We start from the raw sequence: 24,365 nt of genomic DNA, 5'->3' as shown, positions 1-24,365 counted from the left end.
TAGAAGGAAAATGATCAGTATCATCCTGCAGCCGATCCTATCACTATGTGTCATCTGCAATCTTGCTAATTGTACCTCCCGCATTCATTTTAATACATTTAAAGCAAACAATAAGGATCTCGGATCCCATAACACACTGGTCACAAGCTTCCAATCACAAAAACAACCCCGCACCATCACCCTTTGCCTCCCAATACTACAGAAATTTTGGATCCAATTTTCCAACTGGCTTTGGATCCCAAAGACTCTAAAATGTTGGACCATTTTCTCATGTGGGACCCTGTAACAGCTTACCGCAGTGCACGTAGATTGGATCAACCACACTACCTTCATCAATTCAAGAAGCAAACAGTAAAATTGAATGAAATTAGCCAGTAGCTCCAGATAAGACTGAAGGGCAATTACCAACAAAGCAACACATCAGTTTATCAATCCTTTAGAACAAGCTATTTAAACATAGAACACTACAGCACAGTACAGGCCCTTCAGTGCACAATGTTGTGCCGACATTTTATCCTGCTCTAAGATCTATCTAACCCTGCTTCCCACATAGCCCTCCATTTTTCTATCATTTATGTGTCTAAGAGTCTCTTAAATGTCCCTAATGTATCTGCCCCCACAACCACACCCAGCAGTGCGTTCTACGCACCCACCACTCTGTGTACCCCTGACACCCCCCCTTATATCTTCCTCCAATCACTTTAAATTATGTCCCCTCACGTTAGCCATTGTCGCCCTGGGAAAAAGTCTCTGACTGTCCACTCGATCTATGCCTCTTATCATCTTGTACACCTCTATCAAGTCACCTCTCATCCTCCTCCTCTCCAAAGAGAAAAGCCCCAGCTCACTCAACCTATTTATTAAAGAACTTCGGTGATGTTAACATTCCTGGAGCAACAAACAATCTGCTGGAGGAACTCAGCGGGTCAAGCAGCATCTGTGAGAGGAAAGGAATTGTCTATGTTTCGACACCCTGCATCCGACCCAAAATAGTGTAGATGGGCAAAAAGGTCAGCATGGACATCATGGGCCAAATGGCCCGTTTCTGTGCTGTACAACCCTATGACTATGGCTCCAATACTTTTCTCAGTCTTTCTCACTGCAACGTTGTATCTCACAGACAAGATTCCAACTGAGGCAGAGCTTATCTACAGGACAAATAGAAAACTGTTCAATCTATATTGCCTGCATTATAGATCTAAGGTCACGTCAGCCTCTGTTAGCAAGCTGCAGTACATTGACGAGGCCTGTGTGCATGTTGTGTCCGTTTGGAGGCTGAGCTCCAAGTCGTCATCAACTTGTTCCCTGAATCATTCAAGAGAACAGAACCTTCAAATCTGCAAAAGAAGGACCTCTACCAACTTGTCCCTGTTATGCCACGTTACTGGCTCCCACTCCCCAACTTCATATGTTCAAAGATCAAGATCTCAAACTTGGCACGAAGCTCACGATCTACCAGACATCAGTGACTGCTGCCCTCCCATACAATTCAGAGACATGGATACCTACAGTAGGCACTTCAAAACACTGGAGAGATACCACCAACGTGGCTCCACAAAACTCTCCAAATCCCCTGGCAAGACAAATGTACCTAACCAATGTTCTCTCCCAGACCAACATCCCCACCACAGAAGGCTGGGTCATGTTGCTCAAATGCACAAGAATGGGATAGAGGTGGTGGAAGGAGAGGAGGGGGAGTTGTATTTCTGATGAAGGAGAACATCACGGCAGTGGTCTGAGATGGAATTACTGAAGGATCGTCTAGTGAGGCTTTATGGGTGGAGGCAAGAAGAAGATGGTCACCTTGTTGGGATTATATTAAAGGCCCCCCAATTGTGAATGAGAATTAGAGGAACAAATATGCTGAGAGATTGCATAAAGTTACAAGAATAATAGGGTTGTCATAGTAGGGGATTTTAACCATCCTAACATAGACTGGGACTGCCACAGTGGTAAGGGCTTAGATGGGGTGGAACCTGTTAACTGTGCTCAGGAAAATTTCCTTAGACAATATATAGAAAGCCCAACTAGAGAGAGGGCAAAGCTTGACCTACTCTTGGGAAATGGGGCAGGACAAGTGACTGAGGTGACAGTGGGGGAGCACTTTGGGACCAGTGACCATCATTCTATTAGTTTTAAATTATGGATGTGACAGATTTAGTCCACAAGTTAAAGTTCTAAATTGGGGGCAAGGTAAAATTTGACAGTATTAGACAGGAACTTGCAAAAATTAATTGGAGTAGATTGTTTGTAGGCAAAGGGACATCTGGAAAGTGGGAGACTTTTAAAAAGTGAGATATTGAGAGTCCATGATGTGCATGTTCCTGTTAGGGTGAAGGGCAAGGCTGCAGGAGTAGGGAACCCTGGATGATGAAGGATATCAAGGGTCTGGTCAGGAAAAAGGAGGCATGGCTCAGGTACAGGCAGCTGGGATCAAGTGAATCCCTGGAGGAGTATAGGGAAGCAGGAATGTGCTCAAGTAGGAAATCAGAAGGGCAAAAAGGGGGCATAAGATCGCTTCAGCAGAGAAGATTAAGGAGAATCCAAAGAGATTTTAAGTATATTAAAGGAAAGAGTAATAAGAGAGAGAGAACAGGGCCCCTCAAAGACCAAAGTGGACATCCTTGTGTGGAGCCACAGGAGATGGGCGAGGTCCTCAATGAATATTTCTTCTCTGTTTTTACCGTGGAGAAGGACATGAAGATTTTGGACCTTGAGATAGTTAATGGGGATGCCTTGGGGATGGTCCACATTACAGCAGAGGAGGTATTCGATGTCTTACAACATATGAATGTAGATAAATCTCCAGTGCCTGATCAGGAATACCCAAGAACACTGTGGGAAGTTGTAGAAGAAATTATAGGAGCCCTGGCTGAGATAGATGCATCATCATTAGTGATGGGTGAAGTGCTGGAAGACTGGAGGGTGGCGAATGTTGTGCCTTTATTTAAGAAGGGCTGCAAAGTAAAACCTGGGAACTACAGACCAGTAAGCCTAACATTCGGCGGCAGGGAAGTTAATGGGAGGGATTCTGAGGGCTAAGATTTGGAAAGGCAGGGTTGACTAGGGATAGCCTGCACGGTTTTGTGGATGGGAAATCGTGTCTCATGACCTTAACTGAATTTTTTTTGAAGAAGTAACCAAGAAGGTCAATGAGGGCAGGGCAGTAGATTTAGTCTATATGGACTTCAGTAAGGTCTTTGATAAGGTTCCGCATGGCAGGCTGCTATGGAAAGTTAGATCACATGGGATCCAGGGAGAGCTGGCTAAGTGGATACAGAACTGGCTTGACGGTAGGAAGATGGTAGCAGAGGGTGATGGTGGAAGGTTGTTTCTCGGACTGGAGACCCATGACTAGTGGTGTGCCTCAGGGGTCAGTGCTGGGTCCATTGCTATTTGTCATCTATATCAATAATTTGGGTGAGAATGTACAAGGCACGGTTAGTAAGTTTGCAGATGACACTAAAATAGGTGGTGTCATTGGCAGTGAAGCTGTTTATCAGGATTTACAGAGGGATCTTGATCAGTTGGGTAAGTGGGCCAAAAAATGGCAAATGGAGTTTAATTCGGATAAGTGCGAGGTGTTGCATTTTGGGAAGACAAATCAGGGTAGGGCATTCACAGTGAACGGTAGAGCCCTGGGGAGTGTTGTACAACAGAGGGATCTAAGAGCACAAGTACATGATTCCCTGAAAGTGGCATCACAAGTAGACAGGGTGGTGAAGAAAGCATTTGGTATGCTGGCCTTTGTCAGTCAGGGCATTAAGTATAGAAGTTGAAATGTTATGTTGCAGTTGTACAAGATGTTGGTGAGGCCACATTTGGAATATTGTGTTCAGTTTTAGTTATCCTGCTGTAGGAAAGGTGTCAATTCAGTTGGAAAGAGTGCAGAGATTTATGAGGACGTTGCTGGGATTCAAGGGACTGAGCTATGGAGAGAGGTTGAGTAGCTTGTGACTTCTCAGCAGAATGTAGGAGAATGAGGGGTGATCTTAACGGAGATGTATAAAACCACGAGGGGCAGAGATAGGGCCAATGCACAGTCTTTTTCCCCACAGTTGGGGAATCAAGAACTAGAGAGCACAAGTTGTAAGCTGAGAGGGGAAAGATTTAATAGGAACCCGAGGGGCAACGTTTTCACCCAGAGGGTGGTCAATATGTGGAATGAACAGGCAATGGTTGAGGCAGGTACGTTAACAACATTTAAGAGGTACTTGGATGGGTACATTCATAGGAAAGGTTCAGAAGGTTACGGGCCAAGCAGGACTAGCTTAGATGGGAACCTTGGTTTGTATGGACCAGTTGGGTTGAAGAGCCTGTTTCTGTGCTGTATGACCCTGTCACAGCAAGATCTTAACAGGATGTCAGAGGAAACTATTCAAGGATGTTCTCAAACTGTCCTTGAAAAATGTAACACCCTCACCAACATGAGAATCCCTGGCCTAAGATTGCTCAAAACAGAGCCGCATCTGGGGCACTGTCTTGTCATTGGAGCATAAGTGATCAGTAAATGGCAGAAGCAGCCCATCATTTCCCACACTGTCAAGCCCCAGATGTGGCAGTCTGAGAGTCCCACATTGGCTTCATCAACCACATCAGCACTCACAGGATTAGAGTGGAACCATGTCATCTTTTATCTTCAGAGACCATCACGGAGATTCAAATGGTTTTTAATAATTCTCTTGTAATAAGACACAAAACAGCTCATATCCACTCATACTGCATTTCCCTTTTAATAACGAGTTTCTAAAAAAAAAGCAAATCAGTTTAAAGAGTTGCAGGCACAAGAGATTGCAGATGTTGGAATCAGGAGCAACAAACAATCTTCTGGGTGAACTCAAGTGAGTCAAACAGTATCTGTGGGGGGAAAGGAACTGTCAATGTTTCTGGCTGAAACCCTGCATCAGGACCGTTCTAACATAAATGTTTAAATTCATTCACTGTAATGAATTACTCAGCTTAGGGTTGTTGAATGGGTTGGGATTCTACTGATTGGAATATAGAAGAGTAAGAGGCAATATTACTTAAACATACAACTTTTTATGGGTTTAGTCAGAGTAAATGCTGAATGTTCTCTTTCATGGTGGAGTTCAAAACAGAGGTTATGGTCTCAGAATAAGAGCATGCCTATTTAAAACTGAAATAAGGAAGAATGTGGGTTGCAGGTGTTTGAAACTCCTTGTCTCACAGCCTTTGGAACAGACTCCTTCAGTATAATTAAGGCTCAGGTTTTTAATCGCTAAGGGAATTCAAGGATTATGGAGAAAGGTCAGGAAAATGGATTTGAACAATGTTAGATCAGACATGATCCTACTGAACAGCTGAGCAAACTTGGTGCTTCTTATGGAAACATGCTTTCCATGTCCACCTGTCAAGACCCCTCAGGAACTTACACAGTTTAATCAAGATGCCTATCACTTCTAAACTCCAGTAGATACCAGCTGAGACCATCCAACTTTTCCTAACAAAACAACAGCCATTCTGGGCACGATTAATAAACTTTCTACAAACAGCCTCCAATGTGTTAATATCCTTCCTAAAATAAGGAGACCAAAACTATACACCAGTACTGCAGATGTGGTCCCACAAATACCCTGTGTAAGTGAAGCAAAACCTTCCTACTTTTGTATTCAAACTAACGATAACATCGTTGGTATCCAAATTTGCTGTACTGATTTGCCTTTTGCAAATCATGCAATACAACACCCAGATACCTCTCCAATATCTCAACATTTAGATTCTTAAACTTTTCCTGTCATGGACAATTCACACGTCCTCACATTATACTCTATTTGACAAACCTTTGCCCACTCACTAAACCCATCCCTTTGTAGCCCCTATGCTTTCTTCACAACTTACTTTCCTACCCATCACTTATCAGCGACTTTACCAGTTCATTTCTATAGCATGTAAAACACTGAGATCCCATCTTACCAGCAGAACTTAACCCATTTAAGCCTGCTCTCTGCAACACCGACGACCAGACCATCTGCTCCCCACGGGATGGTGGAACCAGCAGACCGTCACAGGCAGGGCCAGGGACTCGCCAGAAACGATTCTGCTGCAGGAGGGGGTGCGGGTGGGTGCCGTCAACCGGTCTCACCGTGAGGGGCAGGCGGAGGGCAGCTCACTGCGGCTCTCCGGGCCGGGGGGGGGGAGGGAGGGGGGGGGGGGGAGGGAGGGGGGAGGGGGGGGGAGGGAGGGGGGAGGGGGGGGGGGAGGGGGGAGGGGGGAGGGGGGGGGAGGGAGGGGGGGGGAGGGGGAGGGGGGGGGAGGGGGAGGGGGGAGGGAGCGGCGGCTCCGGGCCGGGGGGGGGGGAGGGAGCAGCGGCGGCGGCGGCGGCTCCAGGCCGGGGGGGGGGAGGGGAGAGGGAGCGGGCGGCTCCGGGCCAGGGGGGGGGGGGAGAGGGAGCGGCGGCTCCGGGCCGGGGGGGGGGGGGGGAGAGGGAGCGGCGGCTCCGGGCCGGGGGGGGGGGGGGGGAGAGGGAGCGGCGGTTCCGGGCCGGGGGGGGGGGGGAGAGGGAGCGGCGGCTCCGGGCCGGGGGGGGGGGGGGGGAGAGGGAGCGGCGGCTCCGGGCCGGGGGGGGGGGGGGGAGAGGGAGCGGCGGCTCCGGGCCGGGGGGGGGGGGGAGAGGGAGCGGCGGCTCCGGGCCGGGGGGGGGGGGGAGAGGGAGCGGCGGCTCCGGGCCGGGGGGGGGGGGGAGAGAGGGAGCGGCGGCTCCGGGCCGGGGGGGGGGGAAAGGGAGCGGCGGCTCCGGGCCGGGGGGGGGGGGGGAGAGGGAGCGGCGGCTCCGGGCCGGGGGGGGGGGGGGGGAGAGGGAGCGGCGGCTCCGGGCCGGGGGGGGGGGGGGAGAGGGAGCGGCGGCTCCGGGCCGGGGGGGGGGGGAGAGGGAGCGGCGGCTCCGGGCCGGGGGGGGGGGGGGAGAGGGAGCGGCGGCTCCGGGCCGGGGGGGGGGGGGGGAGAGGGAGCGGCGGCTCCGGGCCGGGGGGGGGGGAGAGGGAGCGGCGGCTCCGGGCCGGGGGGGGGGGGGGAGAGGGAGCGGCGGCTCCGGGCCGGGGGGGGGGGAGAGGGAGCGGCGGCTCCGGGCCGGGGGGGAGGGAGGGAGCAGCGGCGGCGGCGGCTCCGGGCCGGGGGGGGGGGGGGAAAAGGGAGCGGCGGCGGCGGCTCCGGGCGCTCCCACCCCTGGGGTCGACTCGGGAAACTGTCCCCTTGGCCCGGCCCCACCTCGGCCGCAGGATTATTCCCCGCAGACCCCGCTCCCGCTCCCCCCGCAGACCCCGCTCCCGCTCCCCCCGCTCCCCCCGCTCCCCCCCCCCCCCCCCCCCGCAGACCCCGCTCCCCGCTCCCACCTGCGCCCAGACACAGAGCTGCGATCAGAACCGCCGCCATCTCGCCGCCCGTCTTCGGTGTGGTGACCGCCCGAGCGGCAGCAGCGCCCCTACCGGCGCGGAGGACCGACGGCAGCTGCTCCTCCCAGTGCAGGGAGAGGCGAGCGTTCCCCCGCCCACCGCCCTGCATTGCACGGCCCCTCGGTCCGGGCGGTGACTCGCTTCCCTGTGGGACCGGGGTGGGCCATGAGGCCAGTGTGAAAATTACAAACTGTGTCACAGAAGGGCGGGTAGTTTGGGAGGTGGCGCCCGTCCTCTGCTGCTTACACAGGGCTCCTGTGTGCTCCTGAGCAGGAGTCGGCCACCCCGCCCTACACACCTCTCCCACTGTTCCCTCCGATCATGACTGCTGTGCCCCGCACCTCATCGCCTGCTATGTGCCAGTTCACTTGTAACCTTCAGTTCCCGGATCTTTCAAAAATGTATCTACTTCCCCAAACATCAGCCCACCAGGGCAGGGAATCCCAGAGATGGTTGTCGTTTATCTTTTCTACATATTACAATTTGATGCTAACATATCGCCATCATAAGGACAGTTGACCACACCATCCTGCTCCAACTGCACTTGGCTGATCCCCACTCACTCAGCTTCTATATATATCCAACTGAAGCCTCTTTACATTTTCCTATATCCTCATAATTCAGTGAAGTTTACTGTCATCAGCGGACTTCGAAATATGACATTTGGTCCTCTCAGTCAAGTCACTAACAGAGATCATAACCCTGCCAACCTGAGGTGGTTGTTCTGATGCAGGGGCTTGACACAAAATGTCAACAATTCTTTTCCCCCACAGATGCTGCCTGACCCGTGAGTTCCTCCAGCAGTTTGTTTTTTGCTCGGATTCCAGCGTCTGCAGCCTCCTTCTCCAGCCTGAGAAGAATCTGTTTACTCCCACTCTTTGCTTTCTGTTCAATAACCAATTCTTAATTCATGTCAGTGCATTACCTCCAAATTCACGCGTTCTAACCTTGTGGAGGGCCAATTCGAAAGCTTCCAGAGAATTCAAATCAATCACCAAATCCAAATCCCCTTCATTTATTTGAATCACATCCTCAAAGAATCCTGAAAGTGATGCATGCTGATTCTGCTCACTCCTATTGTTCTTTTCAAGGTGTTCTGCTATTACATCCTTCACTCTAGACCCCAGCATGTTACTACTAACATTAGGCTAACAGCCAGTAGTTCCTGCACACACTCCATAGGTAGCAAAGAAGGTTGACTAAAGATGCAGCAGGACATGGATCATCTGGAAAGTTGGGCACAGCAGTGACAAAGGGAATTTAATCCGGACAAGTGTGAGATAATACACTTTGGGAAGTCAAAGAGTTATGGAGTCATAGAGTAATACAGCAAGGAAACAGGCCCTTCAGCCTAACGTGCATGCTGACCAAGGTGCCCAGGTAAGCTCGTCCCATTTGCCCGTGTTTGACCCGTACCACTCTAACCCTTTCCTGTCCAGGTACCTGTCTCAGTGTCTTTTAAATGTCACTATTGTTGTTATTGTACCTGTCTCAATCACTTCCTCTGGCAACTTGTTCCATATATACACTACCCTCTGCACTAAGTGCCCTGACCGATGAAGGCCAGCATCCCAAACGTCGTCTTCACTAATGTGTCTACCTGTGATGGCACCTTCAGGGTACTATGTACTTATATTCCAAGGTCCCTCTGTTCTACAGCACTCCCCAGGGCCCTACCATTCACTGTGAAAATCCTACCCTGGTTTGACTTGCGAAATGCAACACTGTGCACATATCAGATTGAACATTCTTTGCCATTCCTCGGCCCACACCCACTTATCAAGAGGGCGGCACAGTAGTGTAGAGGTTAGCGTAACACTATTACAGAACCAGCAACCTGGGTTCAATTCCACCGCTGTCTGTAAGGAGTTTGTACATTCTCCCGTGTCTGCGTAGGTTTCCTCCGGGTGCTCCGGTTTCCTCCCACATTCCAAAGACGTACAGGTTAGGAGCTGTGGGCATGCTATGTTGGCACTGGAAGCGTGGCAACACTTGCGAGCTGCCCCCAGAACATTCTCAATAACGCGAAAAGACGCATTTCACTGTGTTTCGATATACATGTGACTCATAAATAACTATCTAATTTTTGACAACCTTCTTCACTGTCTGTTTTAGTGCCATCTGCAAACTTACTACCATGCCTTGTACACTCTCAATCAGCTCATTAATATAAATGACGAACAACAATGAGCACAGCAATGATCCCTATGATGCACCACTGATAACAGGACTTCAGTCTGAATAACAACCAGAGGATGGTGTGTACATGGAATGAGGAGGGGAAGTGGTTGAGAACATATAATAGGTGCATGGACAGGTACATGGATGGGAAAGGTTTAGTGGGGTATGGTCCAAAACAAGGGGAAATGAGACTAGCTTAGATGGGAATCTTGGTCAGCATGGACCACTTGGGCCAAAGGGCCTGTTTCCCTGCTGTATGACTCTGTGACTCTATAACCTTCCTACCATCAAGTCAATTATCTATCCACTTAGCTAGCTCTCCCTGGATCCCACGCAGTCTAACCTTCCAGACTAGTCTTTCATGTGGGACTTTGTCAAAGCCCTCGCTGAAGTCCACAGAGACATCCACCGCCCTGCCCTCATCAATCCTCTTTCTTACCTCTTCAAAAAACTCTAACAGATTTGGGAGACACAATTTCCCATGGACAAAGCTGTGCTGGCTCTCCCTGATCTGTCCTGGTCTATCCAAATGCTGGCAGATCCTGTCCCACAGAATCCCCTCCAGTAACTTATTCACCACTGATGTCAGATTCACCAGCCCGTAGTTCCCTGGTTTATCTCTGCTGCCCTTCTAAAATCATGGTACATTAGCCATGCTCCAGTCTTCTGGAATTTCACCTGGGGTTAAAAATGAAGCAACTATCTCTGCAAGGGCCTCTGCAATTTCTTCTCTGCCTTCCCACAAGGTCCAAGGATGCACTTGGTCAGGCCCTGGGAATTTATCCACCTTGATGTGCTGTAAGACCACCATTACCTTGTCTCTGGTAGGTCATATATTGTCCAAGACATCACAACTCATTTCCCTCAATTCCTTAGCTTCCATGATCTTCTCCACAGTAAAAACTGATGAGAAATATTCATTAAAAATCTCACCCATCTCCTGTAGCTCTGCACATGCTGGTGTTTATGGTCATGCTGGTCTTTAAAGGGACCTATTCTCTCACTAGCCACTCTTTTACCTTAATATACCCATATAATCCCTTAGGACTTTTCTTAATCTTGCCTGCCAATCCATCTCGTCCTCCTTTTGCCCTCCTGATTTCCCTCTGAAGTGTCCTCCGACACTTCTTATACTCGTTGGGATTTGCTTGTTCCCGATTGCCTAAACCTGATGTATGACTCCTTATTCCTGACAAGAGCCTCAATATTTCTCATCAACCTGAACTTGCTGGCCTTGCCCTTCACCCTAGCAGGAACATACTGTCCCTGAACTCTCGATATCTCACTTTTAAAAGCTTTCCACTTACCAGTTGTCCTTTTACCAGCTAACAGTCTCACCCGATCGATCTCTGTTCCTACTAATGCCTCCAAAATTGGTCCTGGCCCAGCTTAGGACCTTAACCTGTGGCCCCGCCCTATCTTTCTCCATAACTATTTAAGAACTATTAGAATTATGGTCACTGGACCCAAAGTGCTCCTCCAGATATGTGCAAGGTGTTGCATTTTTGCAAGTCAAACCAGGGTAGGACTTTCACAGTGAATGGTAGGGCCTGGGGGACCTTGGAATACAAGTACATAGTACCCTGAAGGTGCCATCACCGGTAGACACATTGGTGAAGACGACGTTTGGGATGCTGGCCTTCATTGGTCAGGGCATTGAGTGTAGGAGGCTATTCTATATAAGTCAAATTCTGGTGGGACATGGAGGGCCAATTATGTCGAGTCATTAAGTCTAGTTTATTGTCACATGCACAAGTACATGTGGGCACAGGAGCAATGAAAAACTTACTTGCAGCAGCATCACAGGCACATGGCATTGTATAAGCAGCATTCACAAAAAAAAATCAAACATAAATTATACACAATTTTTACAGGAAAAAACACAATTAGAACAAAAAAAACAAAGTCCATTTTAGTGTAAAGTGATCACAGTGGTCACGGTGTTGCTAAACTGCAGTGATGAGGGTTTTGCCGGTTGGTTCAAGAACCGAATGGTTGAAAGGAAGTAGCTGTTCCTGAACCTGGTGGTGTGGGACTTCAGGCTTCTGTACCTCCTGCCCGATGGGAGCTACAAGCAGATGCTGGGCACCTTAGGAGTGTGGATGTACAGAGAGAACTTGGGGTGCAAGTCCATAGTTCCCTGAAAATGGCGATACAGGTGGATATGGTAGTGAAGAAGGTGTTTGCTAATCTTGCTTTTATAGGCTGGGATGTCATGTTGCAGCAGTACCAAATATTGGTGAGACTGCACTTTGTGTATTGTGTGACACTCTGGTCACACCACAGGACGGATGTGGTAGCATTAAAGAAAGTGCCAAAGAGATTCACTAGGATGTTGCCTGGAATGGGGGGCTGTGGTTATAAGGAGAGATTGGATAGGCTGGGTTAGTTCTCACTGGAAGGTAGAAGACCGAGAAGTGAACCTGTAGAGGTTTGTAAAATTATGAGGGCCATTGATCAGAAATGATAGCCAGAGCCTTTTTTCTCAGGGCAGGGGAGTCTAGGACTAGGGGGCTGCTTGAGAAGGTGATAAAAGTGCATACTACTGCAACGTTTAAAAGGCTCTGGGAAGCTATTTAAATAGGAAAGGTGAAGATGGATACGGGCTTAATGCAGGCAAACGGAACTAGCATAGAGAGGCATCATGGTCAGCATGGGCAAGGTGGGCCAAAAGGGTCTGCTTCTGTGCTGTACGATTCTATGATCCTAATTCATCCTCCACAGTATCACAGCTAATTTATTTTGGCCAGTGTAAATATAGAAAGATTACAGCAAATGTTCTAAGGTGATGATCACTTGTGAATTTGTGAGTTTTTTAACCTCTCACTGCTGCATTCGGAGGTTCCCACCTGCTTCAAAAGGGCATCAATCATACCGGTGCCCAACAAGAGCAGGGTGAGCTGCCTCAATGACTATTGCCTGGTAGCACTCACATCTACTGTGAAGTGCTTTGAGAGGTTGGTCATGGCTAGGATTAACTACTGCCTGAGGACCTGGACCCACTGCAATTTGCCTACCACCACAACAGGTCTGCAGCAGACACACTCTCACTGGCTCTCCACTCAGCTTTGGAGCAGCTGGACAACAGCAAAACATACGTCAGGCTGCTGTTTATCGATTACAGCTCACCGTTCAATACCATTATCCCCTGAGTTCTGATCAACCAGCTTCAAAACCTGGGCCTCTGTCACTCCCTCTGTATCTGGATCCTCAACTTCCTTATCGGGAGACCACAGTCAGTGCGGATCGGTGGTAACATCTCCTCCTTGCTGACAATCAACACAGGTGCTCCCAAGGATGCATGTTTAGCCCACTGCTCTACTCTCCCTACACTCATGACTGTGTGGCTAGGCACTGCTCAAACACCATCTAAAAATTCACTGATGACACCATTGTTGTTGGCAGAATCTCAGATGGCGATGAGGTGGCGTACAGGAGTGAGATAGATCAGCTGGTTGAGTGGTGTCGCAACAACAACCTCGCACTCAACGTCAGCAAGACCAAGGAGTTGATTGTGGACTTCAGGAAGGGGAAGTCAGGAGAACACACACCAGTCCTCATTGAGGGGTCAGCGGTGGAAAGGGTGAGCAGCTTCAAGTTCCTGGGCGTCAACATCTCAGACGATCTATCCTGGGCCCAACACATTGATGCAATCACGAAGAAAGCACGCCAGTGGCTCTACTTCATTAGGAGTTTGAGGAGATTTGGTCTGTCACCAAAGATCCTTACAAATTTCTACAGATGTACAGTGGAGAACATTCTGTCTGGTTGCATCACCACCTGGTATGGAGACTCCAATGAGCAGGATTGAAAGAGGCTGCAGAGAGTTGTAGACTCAGCCAGCTCCATCACGGGCACAGCACTCCTGCCATTGAGGACATCTTCAAGAGGCGGTGCCTCAAGAAGGCAGCATCCATCATTAAGGACACTCACCATCCGGGACATGCCCTCTTCTCGTTACTACCATTGGGAGGTACAGGAGCTTGAAGACCCACAGTCAATGATTCAGGAACAGCTTCTTCCCCTCCGCCATCAGATTTCTGAACGGTCCATGAACCCATGAACACTACCTTGTTATTCCTCTTTTGCACTATTTATTTATTTTTTGTAACTTATAGTCATTTTTATATCATTTTAATATTTAACATGTAAATAAAAATTTTAATTTTTACATGGCAGCTGTACTGCTGCTGCAAAACAAAAAATTTCACGATGTACGTCAGTGATAACAAACCTGATTCTGATTCTGAGGGATAGCTTCCCACGGAGATGTTCCATCTCAAGATCAGCCACGATCATATTAAATAGTGACACAGGCTTGAAGGGCCTGATAGCCTACTCCTGCTCCTATTCCCTTGTGTTAAACACAGAACACAAAACAGTACAGCACAGGAGCAGGCCCTTCAGCCCACGATGTTGTGCCGAACTAATGGAGCTAATGACACCTAATTACACTAATGCCTTCTGCCTGCACATGGTCCATATCCCTCCATTCTCTGCACATCCGTGTGCCTGTCTAAGAACCTCTTAAGTACCTCAAATGTATTTGCTGCCACCACTATCCCTGGCAGTGCCTTCCAGGCACCCACCACTCTCTTGCATCTTAATCCCATGATTAAGATCCCATGCATCTTAATCTTCTGGATGAGCCTACCATGAGGGACTTTGTCAAACGCCTTACTAAAATCCACGTAGACAACATCCACAGCTCTACCTTCATTGATCACTTTCGGCATCTCCTCAAAATGCTCAATCATTTTAATAAGACATGACTTGCCCCGCACAAAGCCATGCTGACTGTCCCTAATTAGGCCATGGTTTTCCAAATGTTCATAAATCCTATCCCTAAGAATCTTCTCCAATTGCTTCTCTACCACTAACATGAGACTCACTGGTCTATAATTTCCAGGATTATCCCTATTGCCTTCCTGAACAATAGAACAACATTATCTACTTGCCAGTCCTCTGGGACCTTGCCTGTGGCTAGAGAGGACATGAAGATCTTGGTCAATACCCTAGCAATCTCATCTCTTGCTTCCCTCAATAACCTGGGGTATATCCCATCAGGCCCTGGGGACTTGTCCACCTAACATTCTTCAAGAGACCCAACACTTCCTCTGTCTTTATCTCAAAATGCCCTGGCATATTAACACACTCCACACTGATCTCACTGTCCTCCATGTCCTTCTCCTTGGTAAATACCAACGCAAAGAACTCATTTAGCACCTCGCCCACATCCCCTGCTTCCAAGCACGTGTTCCCTCCTTTATCCTTGAGTGGTCATACCCTCTCCTAGTTATCCTCTTGCTCTTGATCCTACTTGTCAAGGACTTCTCATGGCCCCTCCTTACTCTCATAATTCCCTCCTTGAGTTCCTTTCTAGCTTCCTTATTTTCCTCTAGGGCCCTGTTTGATTTTAGCTTCCTAGACCTTACACATGCTTCCTTTTTCTTCTTGAATAAATTCACCACCTCTCTCAACATCCAAGGTTCTCTTACCTTTACATCCTTGTCCTTCCTTCCATTGGAACATACCTGTCCTGTACTCTGTGCAGTTGGTCTTTAAACACCCTCCACGTCAGATGTGGACTTGCTCAAAAACAGCTGTTCCCAATTAATTCTCCCTAGTTCCTGCCTAATGCTCCTGTAATTTGCCCTGCTCCAATTTAATATTCTCCCACAAGGTCCATCTTTGTCCCTATTCACAGCTACCTTCAAGTAGTCTCCTCTAGATGCACTTTGTACATACTGAATTAAGAAATTCTCTTGGATGTACCTAACAAATTCTACCCCATCTAAACCTCTTGCACTAAGGAGGTCCCAGTCTATATCGGGGAAGTTGAAGTCACCCATGACAACAACCCTGTTGTGTTTGCACCTTTCCCTAATCCGCCTGCATATCTGTTCCTTGGTGTCCCAGTGACTATTGGGGGGGCCCATCAGTGTGATTGCACCTTTCTTATTTTTGAGTTCTACCCATATAGACTCAGTGGATGAGACCTCCATTATGTCCTCTCTGCATGCAGCTGTGATACTGTCTCTGATTAATAGTGCAATCCCCCTCCTCTTTTACCTCCCACTCTATCTTTTCTGTAACATTGAAACCCTGGAACATTAAGCATCCAGTCCTGTCTCTCTCTCTCAACCAAGTCTCTGTAATGGCCACAACATCATAGTTCCATGTACTGATCTGTGCTCGAAGTTAATCTCAATTACCCTTAATACTTCTTGCATTAAAATATAAACACTTCAATCCTTTTATCCCATTGCGTACATGACCTTGCTCCTGCCTGTTCTTTGTTGCAGACATACTGGTCACGATATCTACCTTCCCCTCAATCCTTCCACTTTCTGACCTGGTCTCTGGTTCCCATCCAATTCTGTATCAACTTCCGGCCTCCCACCTGTCTCACTTCTGCTTTGGATCTCACCCCTTCCACCAACCCCCCCAGCCCCCCACCCCCTGCCAATCTACTTTAAACCCTCCCTAGTAGCACTAGCAAATCTGTCTGCCAGGATATTGGTCCCCTCCAGCTCAGTTGCAACCCATCCCTGTTGTACAGGTCACCTCTGTCCCAGGAGAGATCCCATTGATCCAAAAATCTGAATCCCTGCCTCCTGCTCCAACTCATCAGTCACACATCATCTGCCATATCCTCCTATTCTTACCTTCACCAGCATGTGACACTGGAATTAATCCAGAGATCACTATCCTCGAGGTCTTGCTGTTTAACCTCTGTCCTAACTCTCTAAATTCACTCTGCAGAACCTCATCCCTTTATCTACCTTTGTCATTGGTGCCAATGTACACAGTGACTTCTGGCTGCTCACCCTTGAGAATGTTCTGCAACCATTCAGAAACCTCCTTGTCCCTGGCACCAGGGAGGCACCCCACCATCCTGGAGTCCCTCTAGTGCCAAAGAATCAAGTGTCGTATCACTATAGTCCTGTCTTCCTCTGCCCTTCCCAGCTGAGCATCAGAGCCCGTCCTGGTGCCACATCCTGTGTTCTTGTGAAATCATTCAAGATACAGCTGCGATAGGCTTGAAAAGACAACGTGTGTAATTAAAAAATACCATTCATATTTGTGTTCAGTAATGATGGCAGAGGAAGCTCTATTGGAATGCTTGGCTGAGTGGTACCTTCAGCCTGTTCCTTACAAGAAAATAAATCTGTGAACACAGTAAGTAAGTCTGGAAAGCATTTATAGTTGTCGTATGGCCAGAGCGTAAGGTAGCAGCATGGGATCCACGGTGACTTGGCTGTTTGGATTCAGAACTGGCTTGCCCATAGAAGGGATAGTGGTCGATGGGACTTATTCTGGCTGGAGGTCCAAGATTAGTGATATTCTGTAGGGATCCGTGCTGGGACCTCTACTGTTTGTGATAAATACAGATGATCTGGATGAAAACGTGGATGAGTGGGTTAGTAAGTTCACGGATGACACAAAGATTGGTGGTGTTGTGGATATCGTAATAGATTGCCAGAGGATACAGCGGGATCTAGATCAGTTGCAGATATGGGCCGAGAAATGGCAGATGGAGTTTAACCTGGCCAAGTGTGAGGTATTGCACTTAGGGAGATCAAATGTAACGGGAAAGTACACAGTTAATGGCAGGATCCTTAACAGTGTTGATGTACAGAGGGACCGTGGGGTCCAAGTTTATTGCTCCCTGAAAGTGGCCGCACAGGCTGACAGGGTGGTAAAGAAAGCGTACGGCACGCTTGTCTTTATTAGTTGAGGCACTGAGTTCAAGAGTTGGGAAGTTATGTTGCAGCTTTATAAAACTCTAGTTGGGCTGCATCTGGAGTATTGTGTTCAATTCTGGTTCCCCATTATAGGAAGGATGTGGAGGCTCTGGAGAGGGTACAGAAGAGGTTTACCAGGATGCTGCCTGGATTAGAGGGCATGTGCTATAAGGAGAGGTTGGACAAACTTGTGTTGTTTTCTCTGGAGCGGTGGAGGCTGAGGGGAGACCTGATGGAAGATTATAAGATTATGAGACGCACAGGTTGACAACCAGTATCTTTTTCCCCCAGGGTTGAAATGTTTAATACTGGAGGGCATGCATTGAATGTGAGAGGGAAAGCTCAAAGGAGATGTGTGGGGCAAGTTTTTTTTACACAGAAAGTGCTGGGTGCCTGGAATGTGCTGCCAGAAGTGGTGCTGGAGGCAGATACGATAGAGGTGTTTAAGAGGCTCTTAGATAGGGACATGGATGTGCAGAGAATGGAGGGATATGAACATTGTGTAGGCCGAGTTTAATTAGTTTGGCACAAATGGTGGGCCGAAGGGCCTGTTCCTGTGCTGTACTGTTCCATGGTCAGTGAGTCACTTGAGAATGAGTGTGCCAGAAGGAACTATGAGAACCTCTGCAGATAAATGCTGACTTACAGCATGTCCAGTAACCTAGCAGGGAGCTTCTGCATTTGAGCTGAACAGTTCTTCTTCCTCTTCGCCTTCTGTCAGATGCTCTTGGCTTGGCTTTTGGCCTAGTGCTGCTGGTGTTTGGGCTTGTTGATGGCCAATTGAGCAGTGTATGTCAGACCATCTCTGACTGACAGTTGGGGAGGGGGTGTGACCCAGTGGTGCAGCAGGTGGTGCAGGTGCCTTACAATTCCAGTGGCTCCTGGATTCAATCCTGACCTGTGTGTGAGCTTCGGCATTCCCCCTGTTGCTGGGCGGTTTTCCTTCAGGTGCTCTGCTTTCCTCCCACATGGAAGGTAAACGGGACACTATAAATTACTGCAGGTGTCGGTAGGCGGCAGGAGAATTCCGGAGGAGTGTGGCAGAAGGGCTGGACATGTGAGAGAGAATAGGTCGCAGGGAAATGTGGGGAATGGGATTGATGAGATTGCTTGGAAGCCGGCATAGATTCAATGGGGCAAATGGCTCCTTCTATGCCATAAGAAAATTAAATATGAAAATGGGAATAACTACTGATTCTGGTTGTCGACAGAGTGCCTCGGCGTATCACTGAGCCAGCCAGCTTCCCACTGCCCATTGATGGGTATGTGAGAGAATGTGTTGCCGAGCTACAGGGGAAGAAGGTGATGGCACCGAGGGGACTGCTGTCTGGAAGCTGGTGTAGGCTGGGTGGCCGCCTTCTGTTCAAGACAGCTCTCCTTTTGTACTCAAATGCTTTTGCAGTAAATGCTAAAATACCATTTCCTTTTCTTGATTGATTGTTGAATCTTATTGCAGCACAGCGGAAGCCATCCAGCCAAGGCCAGTTCCCTTTCCCTTTCCCCTATAGACCTGCATCTTATTTGCTCTCACATGCTCACTAACTCCCCTAAGATGTAATTTATGGTAGTCAGTTAATCTTTGGGATGTGGAAAGAAAACTGAGCACCTGGAGGGAACCCACCATCCCTTGGAGAACATGCAAATTCCACACAGACAGCACCTGAGCACAATGTCATTTTTGTCAATAAAGGACCCTCGTGAACTTTAGTTAATAATAGCCTTTTTACATATCAATAGCTCTGCTTTTATGGTTCTCGCTAGCCGGCTCCGATAGTTTACTTTACTTTTCCTTATCAATGTTGTGTTCTTTCCTGAATTCTGAAGTTTTCCCAGTCCTCAGGTTAAGTGCCTTTTTACTTCTTTTATCAATGTATCTTGACAGACGTGGCTGGACCACTTTTCCTTTTTTTTGCTTTAAAGGGATATGTATTAACTCTTAGTTATAGCTTGGTAACTATCATACCTATTAATGTAGCTTCCCTGTCTATCATTGTCAAACTGTTCTTTCAACATACTGATATGGAGAACTGTCTCTTGTACACACCATGAATATACCCTCCACCCTATTATTTCTAATTTGGTTTGCCCACACTAGATATAGATTACGGCTCCTCATGATTATTGTATTACCCCTGTTACATGCATCTCATATTTCCTGTTGGAAACCACAGCGGACATTGCTCTTTGAGGGCTCCCACCCATTTTCTGCCTCTTACAATATTTTAGCTCCACCCAAACTGGCTCTACTTCTTGTTTTCTGCTTGTCCTCTAGTATTTGACATTTCTACCCTGGGAAAAAAACTCCGGCTGTCTACCCTATCTCTGCCTCTCATTATTTTATAAAATTCTATCTGGTCTCCCCTCAGCCTCCGACACTCCAGAGAAAACAACCCAAGTTTTGTCCAACCTCTCCTTATAGCTCATGCCCTCTAATCCAGGCAGCATCCTGGTGAACCTCCTCTGTACCCTCTCCGAACCCTCCACATCCTTCCTATAATGTGGTGACCAGATCCGCACATCATCTGATTTTTTTAGATACTCCTTTGAGTTTGAGGACGACTTACTTCCACCCTTTCTGAGATGGCTGATGAGGCCAGTGTGGGATCAGCAGATTCTGCCACAGAAGGTGATTCACAGGGCAGGTGGGTTGTTTGGAAGGTTCTGCATTTCTTCCACTGTTTTCACTTTGCTGCTGCAATCTCCCATTGAAGAGACTCAAGGTGCCCTGATGTACCTTCATTTTAAATAGTCATGAGCCAGGGACTTGCATGAGACAATTAGGATTTGCCTTTTTCTAGGAGGCTTTGAATGTTTCCTCAATTATCCTGGTAACCATTTGCCTTCACAGCACTCAAATAGAATGTGCGTTTCAGGAGTCTGGTGTCATGCACGTAAACAATGTAGGCTCACTGGAGCTGGCAGTGTACTCAGAGCCTTAATGCTGGGGACGTTGGCCTGGGAGAGATCCCTTACATTGGTTCACTTTCCTGCCAGTGGATTTGCAGGAGTTTGCAGAGCCAGTGTTGCAGATATCTCTCGAGTTTAGAGGTGCCTGCTGTAGGTAGCCCAGTTTTCCAAGTATATAGTAGGGCAGAAATCAGTAGGAAGATGGAAGCCACAACGTTCTTTGCTATTTCCTGCACTTTCTCAGCCAGGCTTGAAAATGCATCAATCTTCTCAGTGTGAATCCCCCCTCTTATGAAAACCTCCCAGTTATCAACATTATCAGGGCAGGGTGATGTGTGGACCCCCACACCATTACCTCCCACTAGTCATCACAGTTACACAGCAGTAGAGCACAGGAACAGGCCCTTCAGCCCACGATGTCTGTGCTGAACATGAAGCCAAATTAAACCAATCCCATCTGCCTCCATTGCTTCCATTCCCTGTCTATCTAAAAGCCTCGTAAATGTTTCTATCTTATTTGCTTCCACCACCACTCCTGCCAGTGCATTCCAGACACCCACCACTCTCTGTGGAAGAAAACTTGCCCTGCACATCTCCTTTAAACTTTCCCCCTCTCACCTCAAATGCATGTCCTCTAGTCCTTGGCATTCCTACCCTGGGAAAAAGATTCTGACTGTCTATAAACTTCTTTCAGGTCTGGTCGGGGAGAGTGAGGAGGTGATAGAGAGGAGTTATAGGCAGGTGGTCACACTGGGACCATCGGAATCAGGCAATTGGGTCACAGTCAGGAGGGGGAAGGGGAAGGGGAAGGGGAAGGGGAAGAGTCAGGTACTAGAGAGTACCCCTGTGGCTGTACCCCTTGACAATAAGTACTCCTGCTTGAGTACTGTTGGGGGTGACAGCCTACCTGGGGGAAGCAACAGTGGCAGTGTCTCTGGCACAGAGCCCGGCCCTGTGGCTCAGATGGGTAGGGAAGGAGTGAGGAGGGCACTAGTGATGGGGGACTCTACAGTTAGGTGGGCAGACAAACAATTCTGTGGACGCAGGAAAGAAACTCAGGAGGTAGTTTGCCTCCCAGGTGCCAGGGTCCGGGATGTTTTGGATCGCATCCAAGACATCCTGAAGGGGGAGGGAGAACAGCCAGAGGTAGTGGTACATATTGGTACCAACGACATAGATAGGGAAAGGAATGAGGTCCTGAAAAGAGACTACAGAGAATTAGGAAGGAAGTTGAGAAGCAGGACCTCAAAGGTAGTAATTTCCGGGTTACTGTCTGTGCTAAGTGACAGTGGGTATAGGAACAGAATGAGGAGGAGGTTAAATGCGTGGCTGAGGGATTGGAGTAAGGAGCAGGGATTCAGATTTCTGGATCATTGGGGCCCCTTTTGGGGCAGGTATGACCTGTTCAAAGAGGACGGGTTGCACTTGAATCCCAGGGGGACCAACATACTGGCGGGGAGGTTTGCTAAGGCTGCTGGGGAGAGTTTAAACTAGAATTGTTGGGGGGTGGGATCCGTGTTTGGCTCTCAAATAGAGGAAGCTAGGAGTAAGCACCATAGGCAGGTGATAGAGAAGGGAAGTGTTCAGACAGGCTTGAGATGTGTCTATTTTAATGCAAGGAGTATTGTGAACAAGGCGGATGAGCTTAGAGCTTGGATCAATACTTGGAGCTATGATGTGGTGGCCATTACGGAGACTTGGATGGCTCTGGGGCTGGAATGGTTGATTCAAGTACCGGGTTCTAGATGTTTCAGGAAGGACAGGGAGGGAGGCAAGAGAGGTGGGGGAGTGGCACTGTTGATCAGAGATAGTGTCACGGCTGCGGAAAAGGTGGACGTTGTGGAGGGATTGTCTACGGAGTCTCTGTGGGTGGAGGTTAGGAACAGGAAGGGGTTGATAAGTTTACTGGGTGTTCTTTATAAGCCACCCAATAGTGGCGGGGTTATTGAGGAGCAGATAGGGAAGCAGATCCCAAAAAGGTGTGAGAATAACAGAGTTGTTGTGATGGGGGATTTTAATTTCCCAAACATCGATTGGCATCTCCAGACAGTGAGGGGTTTAGATGGGGTGGAATTTGTTAAGTGTGTTCAAGAAGGGTTGTTGACACAGTATGTAGATAGACCTACAAGAGGAGAGGCTGTGCTTGATTTGATATTGGGAAATGAATCTGGTCAGGTGTCAGATCTCTCAGTGGGTGAACATTTTGGTGATAGTGATCATAATTCTATCTCCTTTACGTTTGCACTGGAGAGGGATAGGAACAGACAGACTAGAAAGGCATTTACTTGGAGTAAAGAGAATTATGAGGCTCTCAGGCAGGAAATTGGAAGATTAAATTGGGAACAGATGTTCTCTGGGAAAAGTACGGAAGAAATGTGGCAAATATTCAGGGGATATTTGTGTGGAGCTCTGCATAGGCATGTTCCAATGAGACAGGGGAGTCACGAGAGGATGCAGGAACCGTGGTGTATGAAGGCTATAATAAATCTAGTCAAAAGGAAAAGAAAAGCATACAAAAGGTACAGAGAGCTAGGTAATGTTAGAGATCTGGAAGAGTAGAAGGCTAAAAGGAAGGAACTTAAGAAAGAGATTAGGAGAGCCAGAAGGGGACATGAGAAGGCCTTGGCGGGCAAGATTAAGGAAAACCCCAAGGCATTCTACAAGTATGTGAAGAGTAAGAGGATGAGATGCGAAAGGATAGGGCCTATCAAGTGCAGCAGTGGGAAAGTGTGTATGGATCCGGAAGAAATAGCAGAGGTACTTAATGAATACGTTACGTCAGTATTCACCATGGAAAAAGATCTGGGGGATTGTAGTGGGGACTTGCAGCGGCCTGAAAAGCTTGAGCATGTAGATATTAGAAAAGAGGTGGTGCTGAAACTTTTGGAAAGCATCAAGTTGGATAAGTCGCCGGGCCCAGATGAGGTGTACCCAAGATTGCTGTGGGAGGTGAGGGAGGAGATTGCGGAGCCTCTGACGATGATCTTTGCTTCGTCGATGGAGACAGAAGAGGTTCTGGAAGATTGGAGGGTTGCGGATGTTGTTCCCTTATTCAAGAAGGGGAGTAGAGATAGCCCAGGGAATTATAGACCAGTGAGTCTCACCTCAGTGGTTGGTAAGCTGATGGAGAAGATCCTGAGAGGCAGGATTCATGAACATTTGGAGAGGTATAATATGATTAGGAATAGTCAGCTTGGCTTTGTCAAGGGCAGGTGCTGTCTTACGAGCCTGATTGAATTTTTTGAGGATGTGACTAAGCACATCGATGAAGGGAGAGCAGTAGATGTAGTGTATATGGATTTCAGCAAGGCGTTTGATAAGGTATCCCATGCAAGGCTTATGGAGGAGGTGAGGAGACATGGGATCCGAGGAGACATTGCAATGTGGATCCAGAACTGGCTGGCCCACAGAAGGCAAAGAGTGGTTGTTGAAGGGTCGTATTCTGAGTGGAGGTCAGTGACCAGTGGTGTACCTCAGGGATCTGTACTGGGACCCTTACTCTTTGTGATTTTTATAAATGACCTGGATGAGGAAGTGGAGGGGTGGGTTAGTAAGTTTGCGGATGACACGAAGGTTGGGGTTGTTGTGGATAGTTTGGAAGGCTGTCAGAAGTTACGGAGGGACGTAGATAGGATGCAGAGTTGGGCTGAGAAGTGGCAGATACAGTTCAACCCAGATAAGTGTGAAGTGGTTCATTTTGGTAGGTCAAATATGTTGGCAGAATATAGTATTAATGGTGGGACTCTTGGCAGTGTGGAGGATCAGAGGGATCTTGGGATCCGAGTCCATAGGATGCTCAAAGCGGCTGCGCAGGTTGACTCTGTGGTTAAGGAGGTATATGGTGTATTGTCTTTCATCAATCGGGGAATTGAATTTAGGAGCTGAGAGGTATTGTTGCAGCTATATAGGTCCCTGGTCAGACCCCACTTGGAGTATTGTGCTCAGTTCTGGTCGCCTCACTACAGGAAAGATGTGGAAGCCATAGAGAGGGTGCAGAGGAGATTTACAAGGATGCTGCCTGGAATGTGGAGCATGCCTTATGAAAGCAGGTTGAAGAAATTCAGCCTTTTCTCCTTGGAGAGACGGAGGATGAGGGGGGACCTGATAGAGGTGTATAAGA

At 48.2% G+C, this 24,365-nt stretch overlaps 1 protein-coding gene across 1 annotated transcript in view; it reads right to left on the bottom strand.

The window, feature by feature from the left end:
- LOC127584556 (prosaposin-like) overlaps positions 1-24,365 on the bottom strand; it is a 106,472-nt gene that overhangs the window by 45,868 nt on the left and 36,239 nt on the right. Inside the window, 1 exon segment of the mRNA XM_052041329.1 lies at positions 7,350-7,554. Coding sequence (XP_051897289.1) covers positions 7,350-7,554 — 205 coding nt within the window.

Source organism: Pristis pectinata, chromosome 30 (genome assembly GCF_009764475.1).
Source record: "Pristis pectinata isolate sPriPec2 chromosome 30, sPriPec2.1.pri, whole genome shotgun sequence".
NCBI classification, from domain to species: domain Eukaryota; kingdom Metazoa; phylum Chordata; class Chondrichthyes; order Rhinopristiformes; family Pristidae; genus Pristis; species Pristis pectinata.
The sequence above is the reverse complement of the archived record's forward strand: the minus strand, read 5'-3'. Positions and strand labels throughout refer to the sequence as shown.